The sequence below is a fragment of the Megalobrama amblycephala genome, linkage group LG9, assembly GCF_018812025.1.
Source record: "Megalobrama amblycephala isolate DHTTF-2021 linkage group LG9, ASM1881202v1, whole genome shotgun sequence".
Taxonomy (NCBI): domain Eukaryota; kingdom Metazoa; phylum Chordata; class Actinopteri; order Cypriniformes; family Xenocyprididae; genus Megalobrama; species Megalobrama amblycephala.
This window is the reverse complement of record NC_063052.1, coordinates 1,292,374-1,313,621: the sequence shown is the minus strand read 5'-3', so window position 1 is coordinate 1,313,621 and position 21,248 is coordinate 1,292,374. Positions and strand designations below refer to the sequence as shown.

General features: G+C 38.6%; 2 protein-coding genes across 4 annotated transcripts; one reads left to right on the top strand and one right to left on the bottom strand.

Annotated features, from left to right (window-relative positions):
• Nucleotides 1–1,387: 1,387 nt before the first annotated feature.
• LOC125274699 lies at nt 1,388–9,298 on the bottom strand. Of its 3 annotated transcripts, none has more exons than XM_048201112.1 (12): nt 7,606–9,298; nt 7,293–7,446; nt 6,673–6,913; nt 5,544–5,823; nt 5,194–5,448; nt 4,851–5,037; nt 4,498–4,740; nt 4,215–4,386; nt 2,878–3,026; nt 2,386–2,560; nt 2,072–2,160; nt 1,388–1,523 (listed from the first exon to the last, which is right to left on the bottom strand). In XM_048201112.1, the coding sequence occupies exons 1-10, from the start codon at nt 7,948–7,950 to the stop codon at nt 2,442–2,444; spliced, it is 2,145 nt and encodes a 714-aa protein (XP_048057069.1). In that variant the 5' UTR covers nt 7,951–9,298; the 3' UTR covers nt 1,388–1,523; nt 2,072–2,160; nt 2,386–2,441. The 3 variants fall into 3 exon arrangements, with proteins under 3 accessions (XP_048057069.1, XP_048057070.1, XP_048057068.1); XM_048201113.1 differs by having other exon boundaries at nt 2,072–2,114; XM_048201111.1 differs by having other exon boundaries at nt 2,072–2,560.
• Nucleotides 9,299–10,585: 1,287 nt separating this feature from the next.
• On the top strand, nt 10,586–14,385 carry txnipa (thioredoxin interacting protein a). The gene is made up of 6 exons (XM_048201110.1): nt 10,586–11,079; nt 11,542–11,617; nt 11,708–11,855; nt 12,080–12,439; nt 12,541–12,855; nt 13,064–14,385. The coding sequence occupies exons 1-6, from the start codon at nt 10,824–10,826 to the stop codon at nt 13,109–13,111; spliced, it is 1,203 nt and encodes a 400-aa protein (XP_048057067.1). The 5' UTR covers nt 10,586–10,823; the 3' UTR covers nt 13,112–14,385.
• The last annotated feature ends 6,863 nt before the right edge of the window (nt 14,386–21,248 follow it).

Sequence of the window (21,248 nt, the reverse complement as noted above, 5' to 3'; positions counted from 1 at the left end):
CATATTTGTTATGTTGATTAATGTATACCTGAATTTGTGTATAATTATGTGAGGGTTCAATACGTTACTGTATCTTGAGCATCAATGCACACCGAAAACAATATAATTTGCTTTAAATAGGCAAACAAAGCATAATGATGTTGCACTAATAATAAACAGCTTGCATTCATATGGTGCTTTTATATACAAAGATGACCAGCACTCTGGAATATAAAAATGCACTTATTTTAATAACAGCAAGAGGGTGAGGTAGAAACATACAAGTTTAAAAACTAAGGAATCATCAGCATTTTTTACATCTCTGGTTAAGAGCAGGCATCTTGGTGCTTAACACCACTTTCGCTAAAGTGCAAAGCAGTACATACATAAGGTGGTGTGAAAGATCCACAAATAAATATAATTCAACACATACAATAGCCTATGAATACAGACCAATAACTGAGGCATCTGAAATAAGACTAAGGCTGTTTTTGTTCATGCAATCAATCAAACAAATACAGTCAACTCTTTTCTAAGCATATTCTAAGCAGACAGATAAACTCCTCAACAAGTGACAGGTGTATTCTCTTCTTTATTGAGACATATCCTTCAAAAAATGTCGACAGAGTAAAACTGGAAGAAAATAACAAGCATATTTTTCAGGCACCTGGCTGTGGCACATTATTATATTTATAGCACCACCAGCTGGCGAGAACTACTCTCTGTCAGCACAGGTGTTCTTCTACAAAGACACCAGATATTGATAACTCCACAGTGTCAGTTTTTATTGCAATTATCAGACAGAAGGCCACCAACTCCCCAAAAAATAGATAAATATAAAACTATCACGTGACATGATATTTTGTCATTATAGTCATGCTCGCTACCTGGCCTACAAATGTGTTGTTTCCTGGTGCTGAGGATACCTGGGAAAGCACAACAGGGTTGTCCTGTGACTTATTTCCTGCCTCAGACCATCCCTGCACTAGAGCCTCACCAGCCTTCATTTCAGAACAGTAAGTTGTAGACATGTTTTTGTCAGAGGAAGGAGGGTGGAGGCACTTGGGGAAGAGTGGATTTTCATGCACATGCACATTCTGGATGTGGATGAGAAGTGATGACCATTTTGCCACCGTTTCCTCTCCACTGGATGAACTGGATGCTGACCAGTAGAGATGATTTTTGATGCCCTTTTGCCACATTTTGATCTTGTTGCAGTCCTTCTTCTTGGAGATGGCATCCAACTTCTTGGTGAGTGCTGAGAAGAGTTAAAAAAGATGAAATACATTTGTTCTGCAGTGGGTGTTAATGTTGCACAAAATTAGCTCTGCTACAAATAATCAAACTACATTTTCAAAATTATCCTACCTTTACATAAATGCCATACATCATAAAAGTGGTCAATATTTGGTTTCTGTTCCCAGACAAACTTTTGAACCTGGGTGTGTCGGTCTGTCACCAGGGAAGCTAGATCTTTCAAGAAATTCCAGACTCCGGATAAGCCTTTCCTTTTCCATACAGACACTGCTTCCCACTTCTTTGCTCTGTGGATCATAAATAGACATAACATTTAAGTAAGTACAGACTTCACCACCTTATTTAAGCACCACCAGCTGGCGAGAATTACTCTGTCAGCACAGGTGTTCTTCTACAAAGACACCAGATATTGATAACAACTCCACAGTGTCAGTTTTTATCGCAATTATCAGACAGAAGACAACCTACCCCCAAAAAACTAGATAAATATAAAATTATCACATGACATGATATTTTGTCATTATAGTCATGCTCGCTACCTGGCCTACAAATGTTTTGTTTCCTGGTGCTGAAGATACCTGGGAAAGCACAACAGGGTTGTCATAGTTTCTTGTGTTATGCTCCATATATCAGGAGTACCCTGATGAAGATGGGAACTACACAGGCTTTAAACCTCCCATTTAAATTTAAAAAGTCTTTTTATTTTGTAATTGTTTGGTAATGTCTTATGCACACAATTATTTATTCAATACACTTTCAATACATTTCGTAAAAGTCTTGGACTGCTGTAAATCAGTTTTTGAGTAATGACATGTTTGTATGTTCTACAGCTTACCGTTCTGAAATGGAGGCTGGTGGAGCTCTAGTGCAGGGATGGACTGAGGCAGGAAATAAGTCACAGGAACACAGAGGCATTCAGATATGCTAGAGGAAGACACCAACAATTGCACATGGGGAAAAACACTGGTGTCAAATCTGGACTATCATGTCCATATAATCGGACAGTAAGTTGAAAATGTAATTGTAATTATCGCAACAAACGTAATGTAGTGCATATATTACCCAAATAACAAAATTTTGAGTAAGAGTCAGAATAGTACAATAGTATGGCTGATTGATTAGAAAAGGGATTGTTGGGTCTTGGGTCACCATGTATTGGAGCTGTTGCCATCCAACCTGGACACAATTGCATCTGATTTCTCAGGTCAATCACACTGTGAACACAGGAATCCAGGAACAGCCACTGCTTTCATCTCAGCCACAAAGGGAGCAGGGTCATGGATAACCTCGTTAAAGAGGAGGTCCGTAAGCTCAGTCACATATTCTAAAATACAGGAGAGAACACATAGCATATATAGTAGTCAACATTTGAAGTGGATCTTTCATCAAAGTTGTCCTTAAGCCTTCTTCTTAGGACAACTTTTTCATATGCTCTCAACTGTTGACAAATATAGCAGTTTGACAAAACTGCAATAGAAATTGTGCATTTACTGCTTGTTTAGAATTTTGTCACACTGGCAAATGTGCTACACCTTGTCACTCAGGTGGTGCCAAAATCTAACCAGCAGGGAAAATACGTAAATGCAGAATCATGCATATATTAGTATGGAGATACTGACGGACAATTGAGAATTAACTAACCAGTAGTATATTTGGTCTTCACCATGGACACAACATGTTCCCCTCTCTTGGCCTTGGGAAATTTAATTTGGAGCTGCAGTTCTCCTGCTGCAGTCCTCACTTGGGTATGGCCAGAATTTTCATTGAAATGCAACGCGGCCAGGTAAAGTCTGAAATGAGAAGGATTTGTATGGGATTACGCCAACATAGTTACACCTAGGCATGGTATCAAATTTTCAGGTTGCTATAATTGCTGAAGCTTTTATCACAGTATATGTTATTATCATGATATTGAAATAAGTTACAAAAAAAAGTGTTGTCGCTATAACAGTTTTAATAACTTTTTTCTTATAACAAAAAGAACTCTGAACATTTAAATACAACAAAACAATGCACAAAACATTTTTTTAAAGTAAACAAATGTTTCAAACAGATTAAACTGAATTATAAAGTTATTATTCTATATTAACATTAGTTAAATATCATTGTTCATGTTAGCTAAGGTCCATTGAATAATTTTAATAATGCATTATTAAATGTTGAAATTAACTAAGAATAATAAATGCCTTAGAAGTATTTTCCATTGTCAGTTTATGTTAACTAATGAATTAGTAATGGAGCCTTATTGTAAAGGGTTACTGCCTCTCTCTCTCTACCAATCTCTCCAATCTGTTAACATGGGCACCAAAATGAAAAGCTTCTGCGACACACACACGCTGCTCATGTACACGGTGTGGCTCGGCCATTGGTCAAGGGCTATTAAAGGGATAGTTCACCCAAAAATGAAAATTTGATGTTTATCTGCTTACCCCCAGAGCATCCAAGATGTAGGTGACTTTGTTTCTTCAGTAGAACACAAATGATGATTTTTAACTTCAACCGTTGCCATCTGTCAGTCAAATAATGCTAGTGGATGGGAACTTTTACTATAATAGTAAATAGTAAATAAAACTTGCATAGACAAGTCCAAATGAAACCCTGCAGATCGTGATGACACATTGATGTCCTAAGACACGAAACGATCGGTTTGTGCAATAAACCGAACAGTATTTATATCATTTTTTAACTCTAATACACCACTATGTCCAACCACGTTCAGCACTCGTTAGTAAGGTCTGATCGCGCTCTGACAGCGGCAGTGATGTCTTGCTCTCATTGAAGTATATGCGCGAGACATCACTGTCGCATCAGACCTCAACGGTTGGAGTTAAAAATCATCATTTGTGTTCTACTGAAGAAACAAAGTCACCTACATCTTGGATGCGCTGGGGGTAAGCAGATAAACATCAAATTTTCCTTTTTGGGTGAACTATCCCTTTAATACACAAGATTGACAACATGATTACTATACAATTTACCTGCAGAGCATCCCTAAGTATGAGTAAGCCACGTTTTTTGGTGCGAACTGAAGAATCACGCTGTGGAACCTCTCCAAGGCAGATGTTTGGTAGAGAGGGCTCAGCTTTTTCACATCACCAAGAACACGCTTGTTCATTAGCACCTTCTCCAGCTTGTAGGAGGCCTTTGTTGCTAGAGGGGGACAGAGGATAACCAATACACAAAAGATAAGTACATAGCAGCTTGAGAGTAAATTACAGGATTCTAATTAAATGACATTATTGCTATTGAATAGTGGCGTACCAGACTTCAGCCACTTGTTTTTATCAGAAGAAGGAGGGTGGAGGCACTTGGGGAAGAGTGGATTTTCATGCACATGCACATTCTGGATGTGGTTGAGAAGTGATGTCCATTTTGCCACCGTTTCCTCTCCACTGGATGAACCGGATGCTGACCAGTAGAGATGATTTTTGATGCTCTTTTGCCACATTTTGATCTTGTTGCAGTCCTTCTTCTTGGAGATGGCATCCAACTTCTTGGTGAGTGCTGAGAAGAATTAAAAAAGATGAAATACATTTGTTCTACAGTGGGGGTTAATTTTGCACAGAATTAGCTGTGCTACAAATAATCAAACAACATTTTCAAAATTATCCTACCTTTACATAAATGCCATACATCATAAAAGTGGGCAATGTTTGGTTTCTGTTCCCAGACAAAATTTTGAACCTGGGTGTGTCGGTCTGTCACCAGGGAAGCTACTTTGACACCAGATCTTTCAAGAAATTCTAGACTCCGGATAAGCCCTTCCTTTTCCACACAGACACTGCTTCCCACTTCTTTGCTCTGTGGATCATAAACAGACATAACATTTATTTAAGTACAGACCTCAAAAATCTGAAATCTAATCACTCAAAATGTCCCAAGAGTTTCCCTCTGACTATTTGGTTGAGGTCCGGCTCTGATGAGCGCATTTTCTAGTTTTTATAATCTAGTATTTACCTGTACAAGCTGGATATCAACAATTTTGTCTGAGCTGAGATCCATCATGGAGTATGAGCCATACTTTGCGCAATGGCCTGGACTGTCGGCTCTCATATCACCACCAAGAGATACAGTTTCACTCTGTTTTAGTCCCTCAAGCAGGTCGGTCTGGTGTGATCGCCATTTATGCAGCACGGACGGCAGAATGTAGTTATACACATGATTTCGATGTGCCATTCTGGTGAAGGTTCTCACATGCATTGCACTGAGCACCTGTAATGTAAAATCAGAAAGTACCTCTGTAACTGCAGCACTGTGGGATGCACTGGCCCTAAACCTTTTTAGATTGTGTCATTATTTTTACAAACCTTGTTAGTCTGGATGAAAGAAGAGCCCGTGTAGTAGACAGCAGCTGATAGGTGCAGATTCCCTGCTGGAGAGCTGCCCAGAAGTGGTTGACTCTTCCACTGTCTGGTGTATGAACAACTCTGGTGGAGGCACTTCTGGGTCACAGAAAGGAATGTTCCTTTTACAAATGTGACTACTTTGCAGACACTTGAGCAGGTGGGGCAGATTTTAAAAAGCTCAAGCAGGCAATCCTCGTATACCAAGTATTTCACCATGTCCTGCGGTGTCTTGGTTGGTGCTCTGTTGACAAAGAAAACCACAAAAAAAGGTGTATTGTTAAAGCTGCATTTGCAGTTGTTTGTGGAATTACCTTTTTTTTAAGACGTGATGTAATGACACAAAGATGAACGACGGCATGCTCGAATTTCCTGCAGAAACCCACTAGTACCACCCAAATTAGAAAACATTATGACAAGCTTACTGTTGTGAATCAGGCTCAGGAGATGGTTATGTACTTGTTTAAAAATTTATTTTGGATCATTTTTAACCAAAAAAAGTTATGGACAGCAGCTTTATTAAAGAAAAAAAAAAAAAGTGGATATAAATTATTTCTAATTTCTCACCTTCATAGTAAAATAACATGACAATCTCACATCAGCATCAAATCAAATAATGTTGAGGAAGAGATTTTTCCAATAGACCGTTTTCACCAATCAATATCAATACACCAATATCGTACATCCTGCAAAGTGTCTCATTTTTTAATAATAAAAAAAAAAAAACTTAAAAATGCATGTATATTTACATCAAGCATCAAATTACAAAACTAGTTAACGCTGTTGTGAGGGTGTTTCTAATACAGCGGCTATGGGAGTGACGGTAAAAATGACATCTTTCTCTCTTCTGACTGCTGTTATTAATCACTCTCTATTTTTTCCATCTTTTTGAAAGTTGTAAAAACACTATCGTAGAGTTTTTCTTTTGCTATTTGCGCAAATGGAAACAAAAAAATATATATATTTAATGAAGTCTGTCATTCACCGCTATAATTTACCCAACTATGACGACTTCTGCTTCTGAGAAAGCCGGAAATGTGAAAAGAGTCTATTATGTCTAATTAACAAAGAGCTACAAAGAAAATTAACTTACTGTTCACTGGTGGTGTCAGCCAATTCAGACATGCTGGGGAGGTAAGTGGAGTCATCGGGATCTGCCATGTTGAAACCATTTACAGATTCCTGAAAAGAGGGAAACTCCAAGAGAGAACGCTTTGAGGGTCTATCAGGTGATACTGATACTGCTTTCCGCTTAAGTGGAGTTGAACAGAGCGGAGGAAGCTTGGATGTGGTGTTGCCCACAGCAACACTTGTGGCTACCATAGCTTGAGAACCTGGAAAATTATATAATTATATATATATATATATATATATATATATATATATATATATATATATATATATATATATATATGCAAATAAGGATAGTAATAGTTCTTTACTTGCAAGATTTCAAACAGGAGGACACATGACATTATGTCTTGCACTATCAGAATATTATCACACTGGAAGTCTAAAACCTTAGTCTAACCTTACTGTGTGTTCAATGACTAATGAATAAGTTGTAGGTTCTTACCACAGCAGTAACATCAGTGTGAGGTGCATTTCATGAGTGTGACAGGAGTGTTTTCTATATTGTGCATACCTAGAATCTGTCTGTTAACACCACAGACATTCAAAAAGACAAACTAAAAACGTGACCTCTCAACATACCTGTATTCTTTCCGCTGCTTAGTGTTCTTTTAGACAGTTGTGTTTCCACAGTCCTTTCCCCCTCAAAGTGGTCTGTCTGACATCCAACTTCTCTGGTGACTTTCTGCATGTTGTCACACCGGCACTTTGTCTCTCTTGTGGTTGGAAGAGAGTGCTTTGTGAACAGATAATAGTTGAAATTACTTAAAAGTCTAATGAGTCGAACATACTGATGCATATAAACAAAAGAATCACGTTCGAGGGCTGCAAAATTTAGTAGAGTTACTGAGGACTACCTCCTATAATTATAACATAAGCACACAAGGCAACTTACACTCATTGGTGGGCACGTAATGCCGACTGTGGCACCAGATGTCGGCGGGACAGGAGGATGAAGACCGGGACGGAAGATAGTCGGTTCGGCCCCATTCACCAGTAACAGCGGATTATCAGTGAATCCCAGTTGTCTCCGATGAAAGTTTGTAAAACTATCCGGTGTAAAATGTTCACTGCAGAGGCGGGTGTTGGTGGTGATCCTCAGCTCTCCATCAATGTGGCGCTTCACAAAATTAATCCACCTCTTCTTGATATCATCGTTTTTAGGAAGTTTAAATAAGGAGACTGAGCTGCTTTGTACATTTTCGCAACCAGGTAATATGCATTTACGTGTCGAAGGCATAGCTACTAGCTAGCTGAACGGACGAGCTAGTGAGGCTAATGTGCTCTAGTGTTGGGGGAGGAGCCATGATCAGAGGCTGCAGTGCGTCATCGAGCCATGATTACAGGTCCGCCCAAAATAACCTGAAAACAAAGTACTGAAAAACAGTACTGCATAGTTCAGTCTTTGTAACGTGTTTTCAGCAGTACATTTCTAAAATGTATGTGTTTAGAAACAAATCTCTGAATTGCCATTACAAGGACTTGAGTAAAATTGAAAGTGTAATATAGTGCATAAACAACAATTATTATTATTATTATTAGTATTAGTATTATTATTTTGAATTTCATGAATTTGAAAGCAGAAAGCTTATTGGGGGGACTGGCTGATGTCCAGTATTACATTTATGATTGTGTTATATACGGCTATGAACAGCAGAGGGAGCCAATGTTTCGTTCAACCCAAAAATCCCTTGATCTTTTGCTCCAGTAGGAGGCGCTGTTGTTCTCTGTGGCAGCAGCAGATCACTTCCCCAACAATTAACATCATCTCTTGGGTCAAAACTAATGATAGTGATAAGAGTTAAATAGATAAATTGTTTCGGGGAAAAACACCAAAATAACTCTTTAATATCTAAAATTAAAAATAATATCTTCCCATGAATTTTTAATAGATGGCCTAACTTTTATCACAGCCTAAAATAGCCATCTGTATGTGGTTGAAAGCCAAATTATTATTATTATTATTTGAATAATTAATCTTCCAACAAGTAGGCCTATAGTTTTTTAAGCTTTTATTAGTTATAGACTGCTCAAGGTCACCATATGCAACTAGCTATTTAGAATATGTGATCACAGGTGTTTCACAGGGGACAAGAGTATACTTTATGTGAAAATTAAATAAATTAAGATTTGCTAGAGTTTAGAAAGGAGTTAGAAAAACATTCTAATATTGTAGTATTTTCTTTGAACACTAGATGGAGTCAGAGCAATGCCTACATGTGTTTATAGAGGTTCCAGGCTCCAGAGCCTGTATTTTCATTTTGTGATCCCAAGATAACACATGCCACGTTTTTTATGATTTTTATTTTTTTACAATTAATACAAAAAAAACTCAACAAGTGTCATTTATGTTTTTTTTAAAACACAGGTATTCTTACATTCACAAGAGTTTGCTAGTCCCCTCTGTAATGTTAAAAGTTAGTTCACCCAAAAATGAAAATTCTGTCATTAATTACTCAACCTCATGTCGTTCTACACCCGTAAGACCTTCATTCATCTTTGGAACACAAATTAAGATATTTTTGATGAAATCCGATGGCTCAGTGAGGCCTCTATTACCAGCAATGTCACCGAACTTCTGTAGATCCAGAAAGGTACTCAAAACATATATACAGCGACGAGAACACTTTTTGTGCACCAAAAAACCCCAAAATAACGACTTTTCAACAATATCTAGTGACGGGCGATTTCAAAACACTGCTTCAAAGCTTTATGAATATTTTGTTTTGAATCAGTTGTTCGGAGCGCCAAAGTCACGTGATTTCAGCAGTTTGGCAGTTTGATATGCGATCCGAATCACTGATTCGAAACAAAAGATTTGTAAAGCTTTGAAGGTTCATGAAGCAGTGTTTTGAAATCGCCCGTCACCAAATATTGTTGAAAAGTCATTATTTTGTTTTTTTTGCTGCACAAAACGTATTCTTGTCGCTTTATAATATTAATGTTGAACCACTGTACTCACATGAACTGTTTTAAATATGGTTTTAATACCTTTCTGGATCTTTAGAAGTTCGGTGATATTGCTGGCAATAGAGGCCTCACTGTTTTCATCAAAAATATCTTAATTTGTGTTCCGAAGACGAACGAAGGTCTTGCAGGTGTTGAACAACATGAGGGTGAGTAATTAATGACATTATTTTAATTTTTAGGTGAACTAACCCTTTAAAGGCCATGCATCATATCATAAACAGTAGCTACATATTAAAGCCCAGAATCTCTTTGTCAAGGCTAGGGGTGAACTAGGACCTCTGACAGCCAGACATGTTGATAATGTAAAAGAGCATGAGATTGTTCTTACGGGACAAACATCATAAATCATACAAATCTGCTGAATTCGTAAACACATATATATTCAGCCCTATTGTAAACTAGTCAAGTGCCTCTTAGTCATTGCCTGTTAAACTAGTTTGCACCAGCAGAGGCATCAGTTTCCTTCAAAACACCCCAATGTATCAAGAGAGGGGAAAACCGCCTCTGTCTTTCTCCTCCCTGTGTTCTAGCACTCAGCAACATCCAAAACGTTGCACGTAGAACATGTAAATTTTCGGTTGAATTTCTCATTGGTTCTCCACTATGTTGAGCATGCCCTTGCAACATCCCGCTCCTTTGTTCAGAGATGTCTCGTCGTGAAGTTTACTCCTCCTCCAGCGCCTCCTCCCTTCCCACAGCTGCTGTGCACTCGCTCGGCGCTCTCAGCCACGAGGTGTCCACGCGCCGCTTCTGGGCGCTGATTGGCCAGTGACGACACAAACACCGAATGTCGACCAATGGGAGCGCTGTGCATGCGCTGAGACATGCAGTGCATTCCACCTCCACATGAACAGCTGAAGTGGTAAACAAGGCTAGTGAGTCACTGGAGTGTCTGAGTATAAAACCCTAGCCTAGCCCAGCGTGCACAAATCTCCTATACTAACCATGCGAGGCTGGAGTCTGTGAATTGTGAATCTGCATAAGGCACTAGTTTGCTGCAATTCAACTTTAATTCGTGTTGGCTGAAGATTGGATGCACGTTTTTGAAGGACTGTTAAATACCTGGCTCATTTAACAACTTTTAGTTGCTAAGAGACGCGTGTCTTTATTTCTTTTTAGCGTGTCAATTTTCAAGACATCACAATGGTGGCGATGACAAAAAGAGTCAAGGCCTTCGAGATCGTTTTCAACGATCCATCCAAGACATTTTACTGCAGTGGAGATAAAGTGGCTGGGAAGATCTTGGTGGAGGTTTCGGAAGTGACCAGGGTGATGTCCATGAGGGTCGTGGGAGTCGGATGCGCTAAAGTGGAGTACGCGAAAGGCAAACAGAGATGCCGTGAAGAAATTGACTATCTGAAGTACGAAGAGGTTGTCCACCTGGATGACCATCCCGCCGGTGAGTTAAAACGGTTTATCTTGCTTTTAATGTTGACTTTGCTCTGGTAGATGCATTTGCTGAGATGGTGCTGATGTTGGAATGTGGCAGTTCATTGTGATATACTGGATATTCAAAAAGACGTCGTTCACACTTTATATTAAATGTCTTCAATAACTATGTACAAACATTTAAGTGAAACATTTGATACAATATACTTATTGCGTGCGTATATGTTTTACACTGTATTAATATTTAAAAAATAAAACATTACCCCTTAACCCACCTTTAAACCTAACTATACCACAACCATATTTCATATGTTAACCATATGAAAGTCGTCCTGTGCGTCATGCCAAATGAAAACTAAAAGCCAAGTCACATTCATAGTGAGGGGATTCCTTTGCTTTTAAGTGGGTTTGTTTTTGTCTCATGTCTCTCGGAACTGTCTAAAACTAATATGATTATCATTTCTTCTCACAGACACAGATGGTTCAGTCATTCTTCGTCCTGGCAACAAGTACGAATACTCATTTGGCTTTGAGCTTCCTCAACAAGGGTACGCGATTCAATTGACAAGTTCTAGACATTCATTTCCATTTAAGTCATGTTTTTCTGTAAATTAATACAAGTGTCATTTTCCCAACAGGCAGCTGGTGTCTTCCTACAAGGGCAAGTTTGGGTTTGTACAATACTTTGTGAAGGCTCTGATGGATAGACCCTCTCAACCTGCCTTGGAGTGTAAGAAACACTTCGAAGTTGAAGAGCCCTTGGATGTCAACACTCCAGACTTGCTGGTGAGTTCCTCATATTGCTAACTTTTATTAGACTGATATCAAAACAGATGAGCTTTAGGGCATTGATCATCTCTTAACTTCTGGTTGGGCTTATCCAAATTCTAGAGGCTGATTTTCTGATCATTAACTTCCATCAGTAGTTCCTTGTCTATTTAGGGAAACATCCTTCATGAATATAACAATTAGTGCAAGTTGATAATTTCTGTTTTTCCATTAATCACCAGTCCCCTACTGGAGGCATGAAGGAGAAGAAGGTCACCTGCATGTTCATCCCAGACGGCCAGGTTTCTCTGAATGCCAAGATTGACAGGCGTGGCTTCTGCGAGGGTGAAGAGATCTGCATTGATGCCAAATTTGAGAACACCTGCTCTCGCATCGTGGTACCCAAAGCGGCCATCGTCGCCAAGCACACCTACCAGGCCAATGGCCGCACTAAAGTCTTAAGGCAAAAACTCTCCTCAGTGCGTGGCAACCATATCATCTCCGGCATGTGCGACGCCTGGCAGGGGAAGAGCATTCGTGTGCCTAAGATCAAGCCCTCCATCTTAGGGTGCAACATCATTCGAGTGGAATATGCGCTCATGGTGAGTTTGCATATTGCAGTTACTATAGTTGCATGATTTTGTGTCTTTCGTCTTCAAAGTAGATACTTATTTAGAGCTGTTTTGTTCTCCTTTATCTACAGATTTACATGCACATCCCTGGCAGCGATAAGTTGGTTCTGGAGTTGCCTCTGGTCATTGGGACCGTTCCATACAATGGTTTTGGTAGCCGCACCAACAGCATGAGCAGCCAGGACGGTTCCGTCAGCACATCATCGGCGAGCTGGGTGTCCCTGCGAATGCCGTCATCTGCCCCCCCAAGCTACTGTGACATTAGAAGCGACTGCAGCCTGGATCAACCTCTCACGCCTTTATTGGATGACTATGATGGTGGAGACAGTCCCATCTTCATGAACGCACCCCAATTCCATTTCCCCCCACTCCCTGCTTATTCTGAGGTGAGTGTAAAGTATATTCGCTGAAGGTGCGGTCACATTTACCTTTGCTTGGTGAAATTTCATTAAGAATTTGCACATTAGGACCGTGAAATTTTGCCAAAACAGCACTAATGTGATCACACCTTTAGTGTATACAATATCAATACCAGTTGCTATTAAATATCAATATAAATGTCAATCTAATTTTTTTTGTTTTTCTGTCGTTTAGGTGGAGGAGGAATTCAACGGCAATGCTCGCATGCTTCCTGTCTGTTGAACCGACCCAGCAGCTCCAGAACTGAACTGATGCCCATCATAAAAGGGTTTTTTTTAAATACACTCTAAGCACTTCGGGCTTTCACCATGCGGAGCAGAGATGGTTTGAGAAGTGTCGTATGGATGTATGAAAGTGAAGATGAAGCGGAGGATTTTGGGCCCCGAGTGGCCCCTCTGCAGGACGAGCTAGTCGAAGTTCAGAGGAAGAAGGAGTGAAGTCCAAGCTCTCTTGTGCCTGCATTGCTAAAAGCCATCTTATATAATGCATCACTCAAGTTAAACATGTTTCTGTCATATTTTTGATGCTATTTCAGGGTCTGAAAGAGGGCACACGGACTGTTTGGCGATTTGTATTACATTATGTTTGAGCTGCTCTTTCTTGATATGAGATTACTGCTGAGGTGCAAACTGATTGTGCCGCATTATAGCCATTTAAGCACACATAGGCTTTCCCAAATGGTGGTCATGTACTTTCCCATAGTCCCCAACATAATATTCATTAGCATTCAGCTCTTTTTCGTTGTCATTCCATAACAATCCAATGTTTGTTTGTTTTTTTGTGGGATGAAATATTTCATTTGTTAGAAACATTCTTCAATGCATTTGTTTTTTATGTTGGTTTTGAGGTCAAGTCAATGTGCTAGCCAGGGATATATTATTCTAAGTTACTTAAATGTAAAGAAGAAATGTAGTATATCAATATTTTCATCAAAGGGAAAATCATGTGTCAGTCTATAATGTACCAGTGTTTTGTTTTTCATTTGAATGCACTTTTTATGGATGCAAGTTGCTGTATGACTACTCGCAGGGAGATTTTCTTTTTGTTTTTCATTTGTCTTCCAAAATTGTTCGCTGAGGGATCAGGCATTACATGCTCAATTCAAGACTCAGTACTGTGATGCGTTTAAAGCCTTGTCCTAGGAAAGGGCTCCACTGATGTTGTCTCTTCCACTGTGACTTAAACATTAGGCCAAAAAGAACTTGATACTTCAAGTGCCAAAATCGGGGTCTGTTTGGACTTCGAGCCCTGACCACGTTCCTTTGTGAGACCAGAAGCTGCACTGTGTGTAGACATATCCTGAAGACATTTTGATCAACATTTCACTTGTGGATATCTTTCTTAAATTCTTGTGTGTGTCTATGTGTTGTTTTGTTTCTTATAGAGTGTAAGATGACTGTTACTGTTATTATAAACTGCAAAGTATCCTTTTTTGTATCTAAATTAAAGTGTTTTTTGTATGAAAACTTGTTTTCAATAAAAGTTTTAAGACATAATTTGTGCGTACTCTTGTTCATTTGAAAGTATTCATAAATTATAACCACAAACACACTTTAAGAGACATTGTATTAATCAATAAAATGGGTGTTCCCAGTCTGCAGTGGTCAGCATCTATCAAAAGTGGTCCAAGGAAGGAATAGCTGTGAACCGGCAACAGGGTCATAGGCAGCCAAGAATCGTTGATTCAAGTGGGGAGCAAAGGCTGGCCCGTGTGGTCCGACTGAACAGACTAGCTACTGTAGCTCAAATTGCTCAAGAAGTTAATGCTGGTTCTGATAGAAATGTGTCTGAATACACAGTGCATCACAGTTTGTTGCGAATGGGTCAGGGTGCCCATGCTGACCCCTGTCCACCGCCGAAAGCGGCAACAGTGGGCATGTGAGCATCAGAACTGAACCATGGAGCAATGGAAGAAGGTGGCGTGGTCTGATGAATCACGTTTTCTTTTCCATCACGTGGATGGCCGTGTGCGTGTGTGTCGCTTACCTGGGGAACACCCAGCATCAGGATGCACTATGGGAAGAAGGCAAGCCGGCGGAGACTTTGGGGAACGTTCTGCCAGAAACCTCAGGTCCTGCCATCCATGTGGATGATACTTTGACACGTACCACCTCACCTACCTAAGATTGTTGCAGACCATGTGCACCCTTTCATGGAAACGGTATTCCCTGGTGGTTGTGGTCTCTTTCAACAGGATAATGCATCATGCCACAAAACAAAAATGGTTCAGGAATGGTTTGAGGAGCACAACAACGAGTTTGAGGTGTTGACTTGACCTCCAAATTTCCAAGATCTCAATCCAACTAAGCATCTGTGGGATGTGCTGAACAAACAAGACGATCCATGGAGGCCCCACCTAGCAACTTACAGGACTTAAAGGATCTGCTGCTAACATCTTGGTGCCAGATACCACAGCACACCTTCAGAGGTCTAGTGGAGTCCATGCCTTGATGGGTCAGGGCTGTTTTGGCAGCAAAAGGTGGACAATATTAGGAAGGTGGTAATGTTATGCCTGATCAGTGTATGTAGTTGTACTATTAGTTTTCTAAACAATCAGACTTGCCTCATAGCTAATCATAAGAGCAAAACAATCATATACTTAACTGAAGATATACTGTATCTAGAGACCTTTTAAAGTCTGTGTGAACTGGAAGTTGCAAAAGACTTTTTTCCAGTGCTGTGACGCATTTCCAAGTGAAACGGCATATTGAATAGAGGGCAGAGTTTTACTTTAACGCTCTTCTTCTCCATCTCTCGCTCATAGCAGACACACGGTTGCAGAGGAGCGGTTTACGCATTTTCAACCCAAGCCGTCAAACTGACGTCAGAGAAAGAAGGCCATTTCAGACAGGAAGTAACTTTTCAGAATTTGATTAAAGATTACCGCGATTGATTACAGCATTGTTGTGGAGGTTTTTCACATGCAAGAATGTTTATATAATAATTAAGTGCAAAAATGTATTTTATACTGTTAGAACAGACTATGTCAGAAGACAAGCAACACATTACAAAAACCCTTTAAAGCTCTCTTTCTTCAATACAATACAGTTGTGCTGATAGGAAATCCATCGTTTTGGCTGCTTCATCCCAACTCATTGTTTATTTTCAGTGGTTGGCTAAAGATAAGGTTTAAATGTGGAAACTGGAGACCAAAAGTGGATTTTGAATCAATGCAAGGTAAATGGACATGGATGTTCATATTTGCTCAAGGCAAACAAAATGCCTGATCACTGGCAGAAAACAAGGCTCTGTCAACAAAACCAGGGCTGTTGCTAGGGTTTCTAGGGCACCTGGTACAGGTAAAACACATCCAAATTACACATAATGTTGGTGTTTTTTTATTTATGCTTATTGACTTGTATGTAGTTTATATTCTTTTGCAACAAAAATGGCAAAACACTCAACACTGTTGGTCAGAATTTGAGACATTTCGATTCCAGATTAGGTCTGAATTTGATTCCAAATGGACATCCTGCACAATTTATATTACATGAATCAGATCCAGTCTTCAGAGCTTGTTTTTCTTTGCTTACAGTTGTTGGAGAGGGGTCAAGTCATTTACGTCATTTTTGTGCTGCTCACTTACTTGTGCGCATGAAGCATTTGTTGAGACGTGCACTGCTGCAGCAGAGCAATAAGTGATAAGGGCAAAACTGTTTATCTTGTGCAAAAACACTTGTTTAATGAGCCCCTCTCTGACCACTCCTTGTTCTTTCCGTTTTGCTTCCTCAGGAAAACCATGCCACATTTAAAGCATTGGCCAAATCCAAAAGTCTTCTGCCAACATAACTGTTTTAATCCCCCTCTCTTATATATCTGTATGAATTATGTGTTTCAAAGCAGATGAATTCATTCCGTTACACATACAAGGTTTAAGCTGGTCTGACAGGAGAAATCTCTTGTCTAGACATGGTTAAACTGACAAATCCAGTGTTTCTTGTATTTTGGTACACTTCAGAATGCAAACAATGGTGTGTTTTTCCCCAGATTGTATAATTGACATACATGGGTTATTTCAGATTTAATTGTTATTTTCTAAATTGCATAATATACTGCTGTATACTGCAGTATACTGCAGTTTTGCATAGCACAGTGAAGTACCCAGTGTTTGGTCCTAAAAGAAGCAAGACTTAGCTGGTGAAGCTAGTTGACTAAGGTAGTCTTGCTGGTTAAGCTAGTTAAGCAGCCTTGTAGGGAAACCAGCACACTAGCATCCAAAACACATCAAGTTATCTGATATTTGGGGTATTCTGTGGTGTTACAGTAATGGATATTGCCCATTTAAGGAAAGGGGGAATTGTATTTGGACTACTTCCTGTGTGTAAAGGTCATTGCTGGTGTTGGTTGATCTGAGGGGTGCATGGTGAGTTGATTCTCATTAATTTATGCATAACATAACATTAACATAAAATTTAGGCATACCATTATGACCACCTTGGATTGGCCTCCATGGATTGGACTTGTTTGTTCAGCACATCCCACAGATGCTTAATTGGATTGACATCTGGGGAATTTGGAGGCCAAGTTAACACCTCAAACTCGTTGTTGTTGTCCTCAAACCATTTTTGCTTTGTGGCAGGGCGCATTATCCTGCTGAAAGAGGCCACAACCACCAGGGAATACCTTTCCATGAAAGGTTGTACATGGTCTGCAACAGTGCTTAGGTGGTACATGTCAAAATAACCACATGGATGGCAGGACCCAAGGTTTCCCAGAACATTGCCTAAAGCTATATTTTTTTAAAAAAAACTTAATTTTTACAAATGTTGAAACTGTTAAACTAAAGCCACCGCACCACAAATGACCCCTTTTAGAAATTTAAAGATTATTTAATTTAATCATTTTCCTAGTTTCTGCCTTATGTTTGAAAAAGATTTCAGAACTTAAGTTATGCAAGTGTTGCAGATGTCAGTTATCAAGTGTGGACCTTCCTGTTAGCTCCGATACTATACAGTGATGGAGTTTCTGTGAGGAAGACAGTGTTAGCTACTGCCACTGATGTCAGAGGAGAACGAGTTACTATATGCTGCCTAAAGTCAACAAACAGCTCCCTTGTTTTTCCTGATATTAAAAGAGCAATTGAAGTCATCAGACTGATTTTTGCTGATGAGTCCTTGAACTTTAAAAACGTCAGCAAACTTGATGTGAATGTCTTTCGTGGGTCAGCAGGGTAGCATCGGGCTCAGTAAAGCCCTGGGGTACACAACTATAAAATATGATGCCACAAAAAGTTCTGGTTTAGATTTTTATAGATTTTAATTTCTGCTCAGGAAGACCAGGTATCCTCTGTACGGAAGAGGATTAGGGCCAAGCAATAATAAAAAAATAAAACCATCTCGAGATTAAAGTTTTTAAATTTAGAGAAAAAACTTGTTAAATTTCGAGAAAAAAGTCGAGAAAAAATGTAGAGAATAAACTCGTTAGATTACAAGAAAAAATTTGTTAAATTTCGAGAAAAAAGTTGAGATAAAATGTTGAGAATAAACTTGTTAAATTACGAGAAAAAAACGTGTTAAATTTCGAGAAAAAAGTCGAGAAAAAATGTTGAGAATAAACTCCTTAAATTACAAGAAAAAATGTGTTAAATTTCGAGAAAAAAGTTGAGATAAAATGTTGAGAATAAACTTGTTAAATTACGAGAAAAAAACTTGTTAAATTTCGAGAAAAAAGTCGAGATAAAATGTTTAGAATAAAGTCATTAAATTACGAGAAAAAAGTTGTTAAATTACGAGAACAAATTCGTTAAATTATGAGAAAAATGTCGTTAAATTATGAGAACAAATTCGTAATTTAATGACTTTTTCTCATAGTTTAATGAGTTTATTCTCAACATTTTATCTCGATTTTTTCCCTCGAAATTTAATGTCATTTTTCTCATAATTTAACGAATTTGTTCTCGTAATTTAACGACTTTTTTCTTGTAATTTAATGACTTTATTCTCAACATTTTATCTCGAACTTTTTTCTAGAAATTTAACAACTTTATTTTCTCGAGATGGTTTTATTTTTTTATTATTGCTTGGCCCTGGTAATACTAGTAGGAATACTACTGTTGGTTCAAACTACCCTTGTAAAAAAGGTGTGTTTAATTATTAAGTATTGAATGTCAATGTCATGCTCAAGCTTGACCAGAACAGAGCTAAAACTCAAACTGGAAAGTTTATTTGCAGATATGTCAGGAACATAATGCATAAACAGGTTAGTGATGATACTTGAGATTGTTAGCAGATGAAATATACTTGTATTTTTAACTTTGAGTCTTTGTCTTACAGAAACGTTGGAGCACACACAAGGGAACAACATTAACGTGAGGGATGACTATAGAAAACGTGGATGACTTGAATGACTGGCGATTGACTTGGATGAGTTAACATCTAGCAAGGTAGTCAGGAACATAAAGCAGGTAAGTAGCAAGATGAGTGTTCTGTAGCATCAGAAGAGGTCAAACCATGACTGAGGGAGTGTGTGTGTGTTCTGCATAGTGCTGGTGATGAGGGCTAGATGTGTTTCATGTGTGCATGGTTGGGTGCAGGGAGGATGATGGGAAATGCAATCCGTGATCGTGGGCGTGTTGTGTATGTTTAAGCTGTTTTAACTGAAAGCAATTTGAACTGACATTTCTTAAGATATGTCAGTGCCATTTTTTTTGTCTCAAGAAGCACACCAGTAATGTTTTCATAATTGAACCAAGGCCTAATCCTGGCTTAATCTAAGCCCTGTCTGTGAAATCAGGTCTATATTTCTTAACACACTTAAGTACACTTTTAAAAAGTCCTACTTAAGTGGGTCAAAAAGCACTCTAAAGTTCTGCATTTAATATAAATTTCAATTATAATACATTTTACATTTTAGTTGCAATTAACATGCAATTAAGGATCCGAAAACATTACAATCAGTTCGCACTTAAGTATATTATTTTAAAGTTTATTATGGTATGTTAAAGTGTACTTCTTTTTTACAAGGGTATTTGGGAATGCGGTCTTGATATGTACCATACCAGCCATATTGGAGGTCTACAAATGTGGGTAGGTCAGTGTCATTGATAAGTGCCCATGCAGAGTGACCTGGTGACCTGGAAGACCAAGCAAGTCTTGTGTTCAATGGATGCTGGATACCTTTCACATGCCTTCCAGGAAATGCTTAGCATTATTTCCTAGAACTACAACTGAAACAGCCTCAGGAGCACAGGGGTACATGTGCTACGTGCTCAGAGGCCTGCAACTTACATTGAACACACTTTAATAACTGCCTTTCTGACATTGAAGATTCATTGTTTCTACGTACTTCCACGTATACTTTTTATAAGTTTACTTAAGTGTGTTAAGAAAAAGTCTTGAAAGTGAACTCTCTTTAAATACACTTAAGTGGCCTTTTATTTCATTAAAATTATATTATCTGCAAGTATAGTTAAAAATATACTTTGATGATTTGAAGTTCACATTTTATACAATTAAGCACAGTTCTTTTTCACAAGGGGGTTTTACTTTTGATGTAGATTCAGTGCACCTATTTTATTGCCAAAAAGCAAACAGATCAATTGTTTCATGACTTAAAAACAAGTTCAGTGGGAATATTTAGACAGGTCAGTCACTCTTGACCTTTGACTTCAAACAAATATTCTCTTGACCTCTGGGAGGAAACAAGCCCTCTCTTGCCATTTAAAGCTTTACAAATAAAAAAGTCAATGACCGTAAAAAGCATTTGGAAAAGTTTTTCAGAATCTTTTAAACAATGTGACAGTTCATGTGTTTAATACTGATTATAATAAATCTCTTCCTCTGCTTTTTCTTAATAGACCAGCATTTTCACTACTAAAAATGTAAGCAAAGTCACTTGTTCTTTAGTTCTGCACATGGAAATAGTATGTTTTTATAGATTATCACTATCTTCAACAACAGGGATCAGCACATTAACCTTTTAAACTGAGTGCCTTGAATCAAATTATAGAGCCATGAGATAGTTTCATTACAGATTACATGTGTGCTTAATATGGAATAATAGATTAATAGTTTCACACTGCCTGAAGCATACAGTTTGACCAGACATGCAAAAACCATAACACTCAGTCACCTAGTATTTAGCCTGAGGCTACAGATAATGTCAGTAGGCAACACTGATTTTTACTGCCTGAGAAATGTCACTTGTAACTCACTTGGGCTCAACCTATAGTATAATAAACTATATTTTAGTAGTGCTGCTAGTGCTGCTAGTGCAAAACTTGACGTCATGATACTAGGGTGTTGTGGGTGGTTGTGGGTGGAACATTTATCATGCAATGATTTTAAATCTGTTGGCTTAAAGGATTAGTCCACTTTTAAATACACTTTTCCTGATAAATTTACTCATCCCCATGTCATAC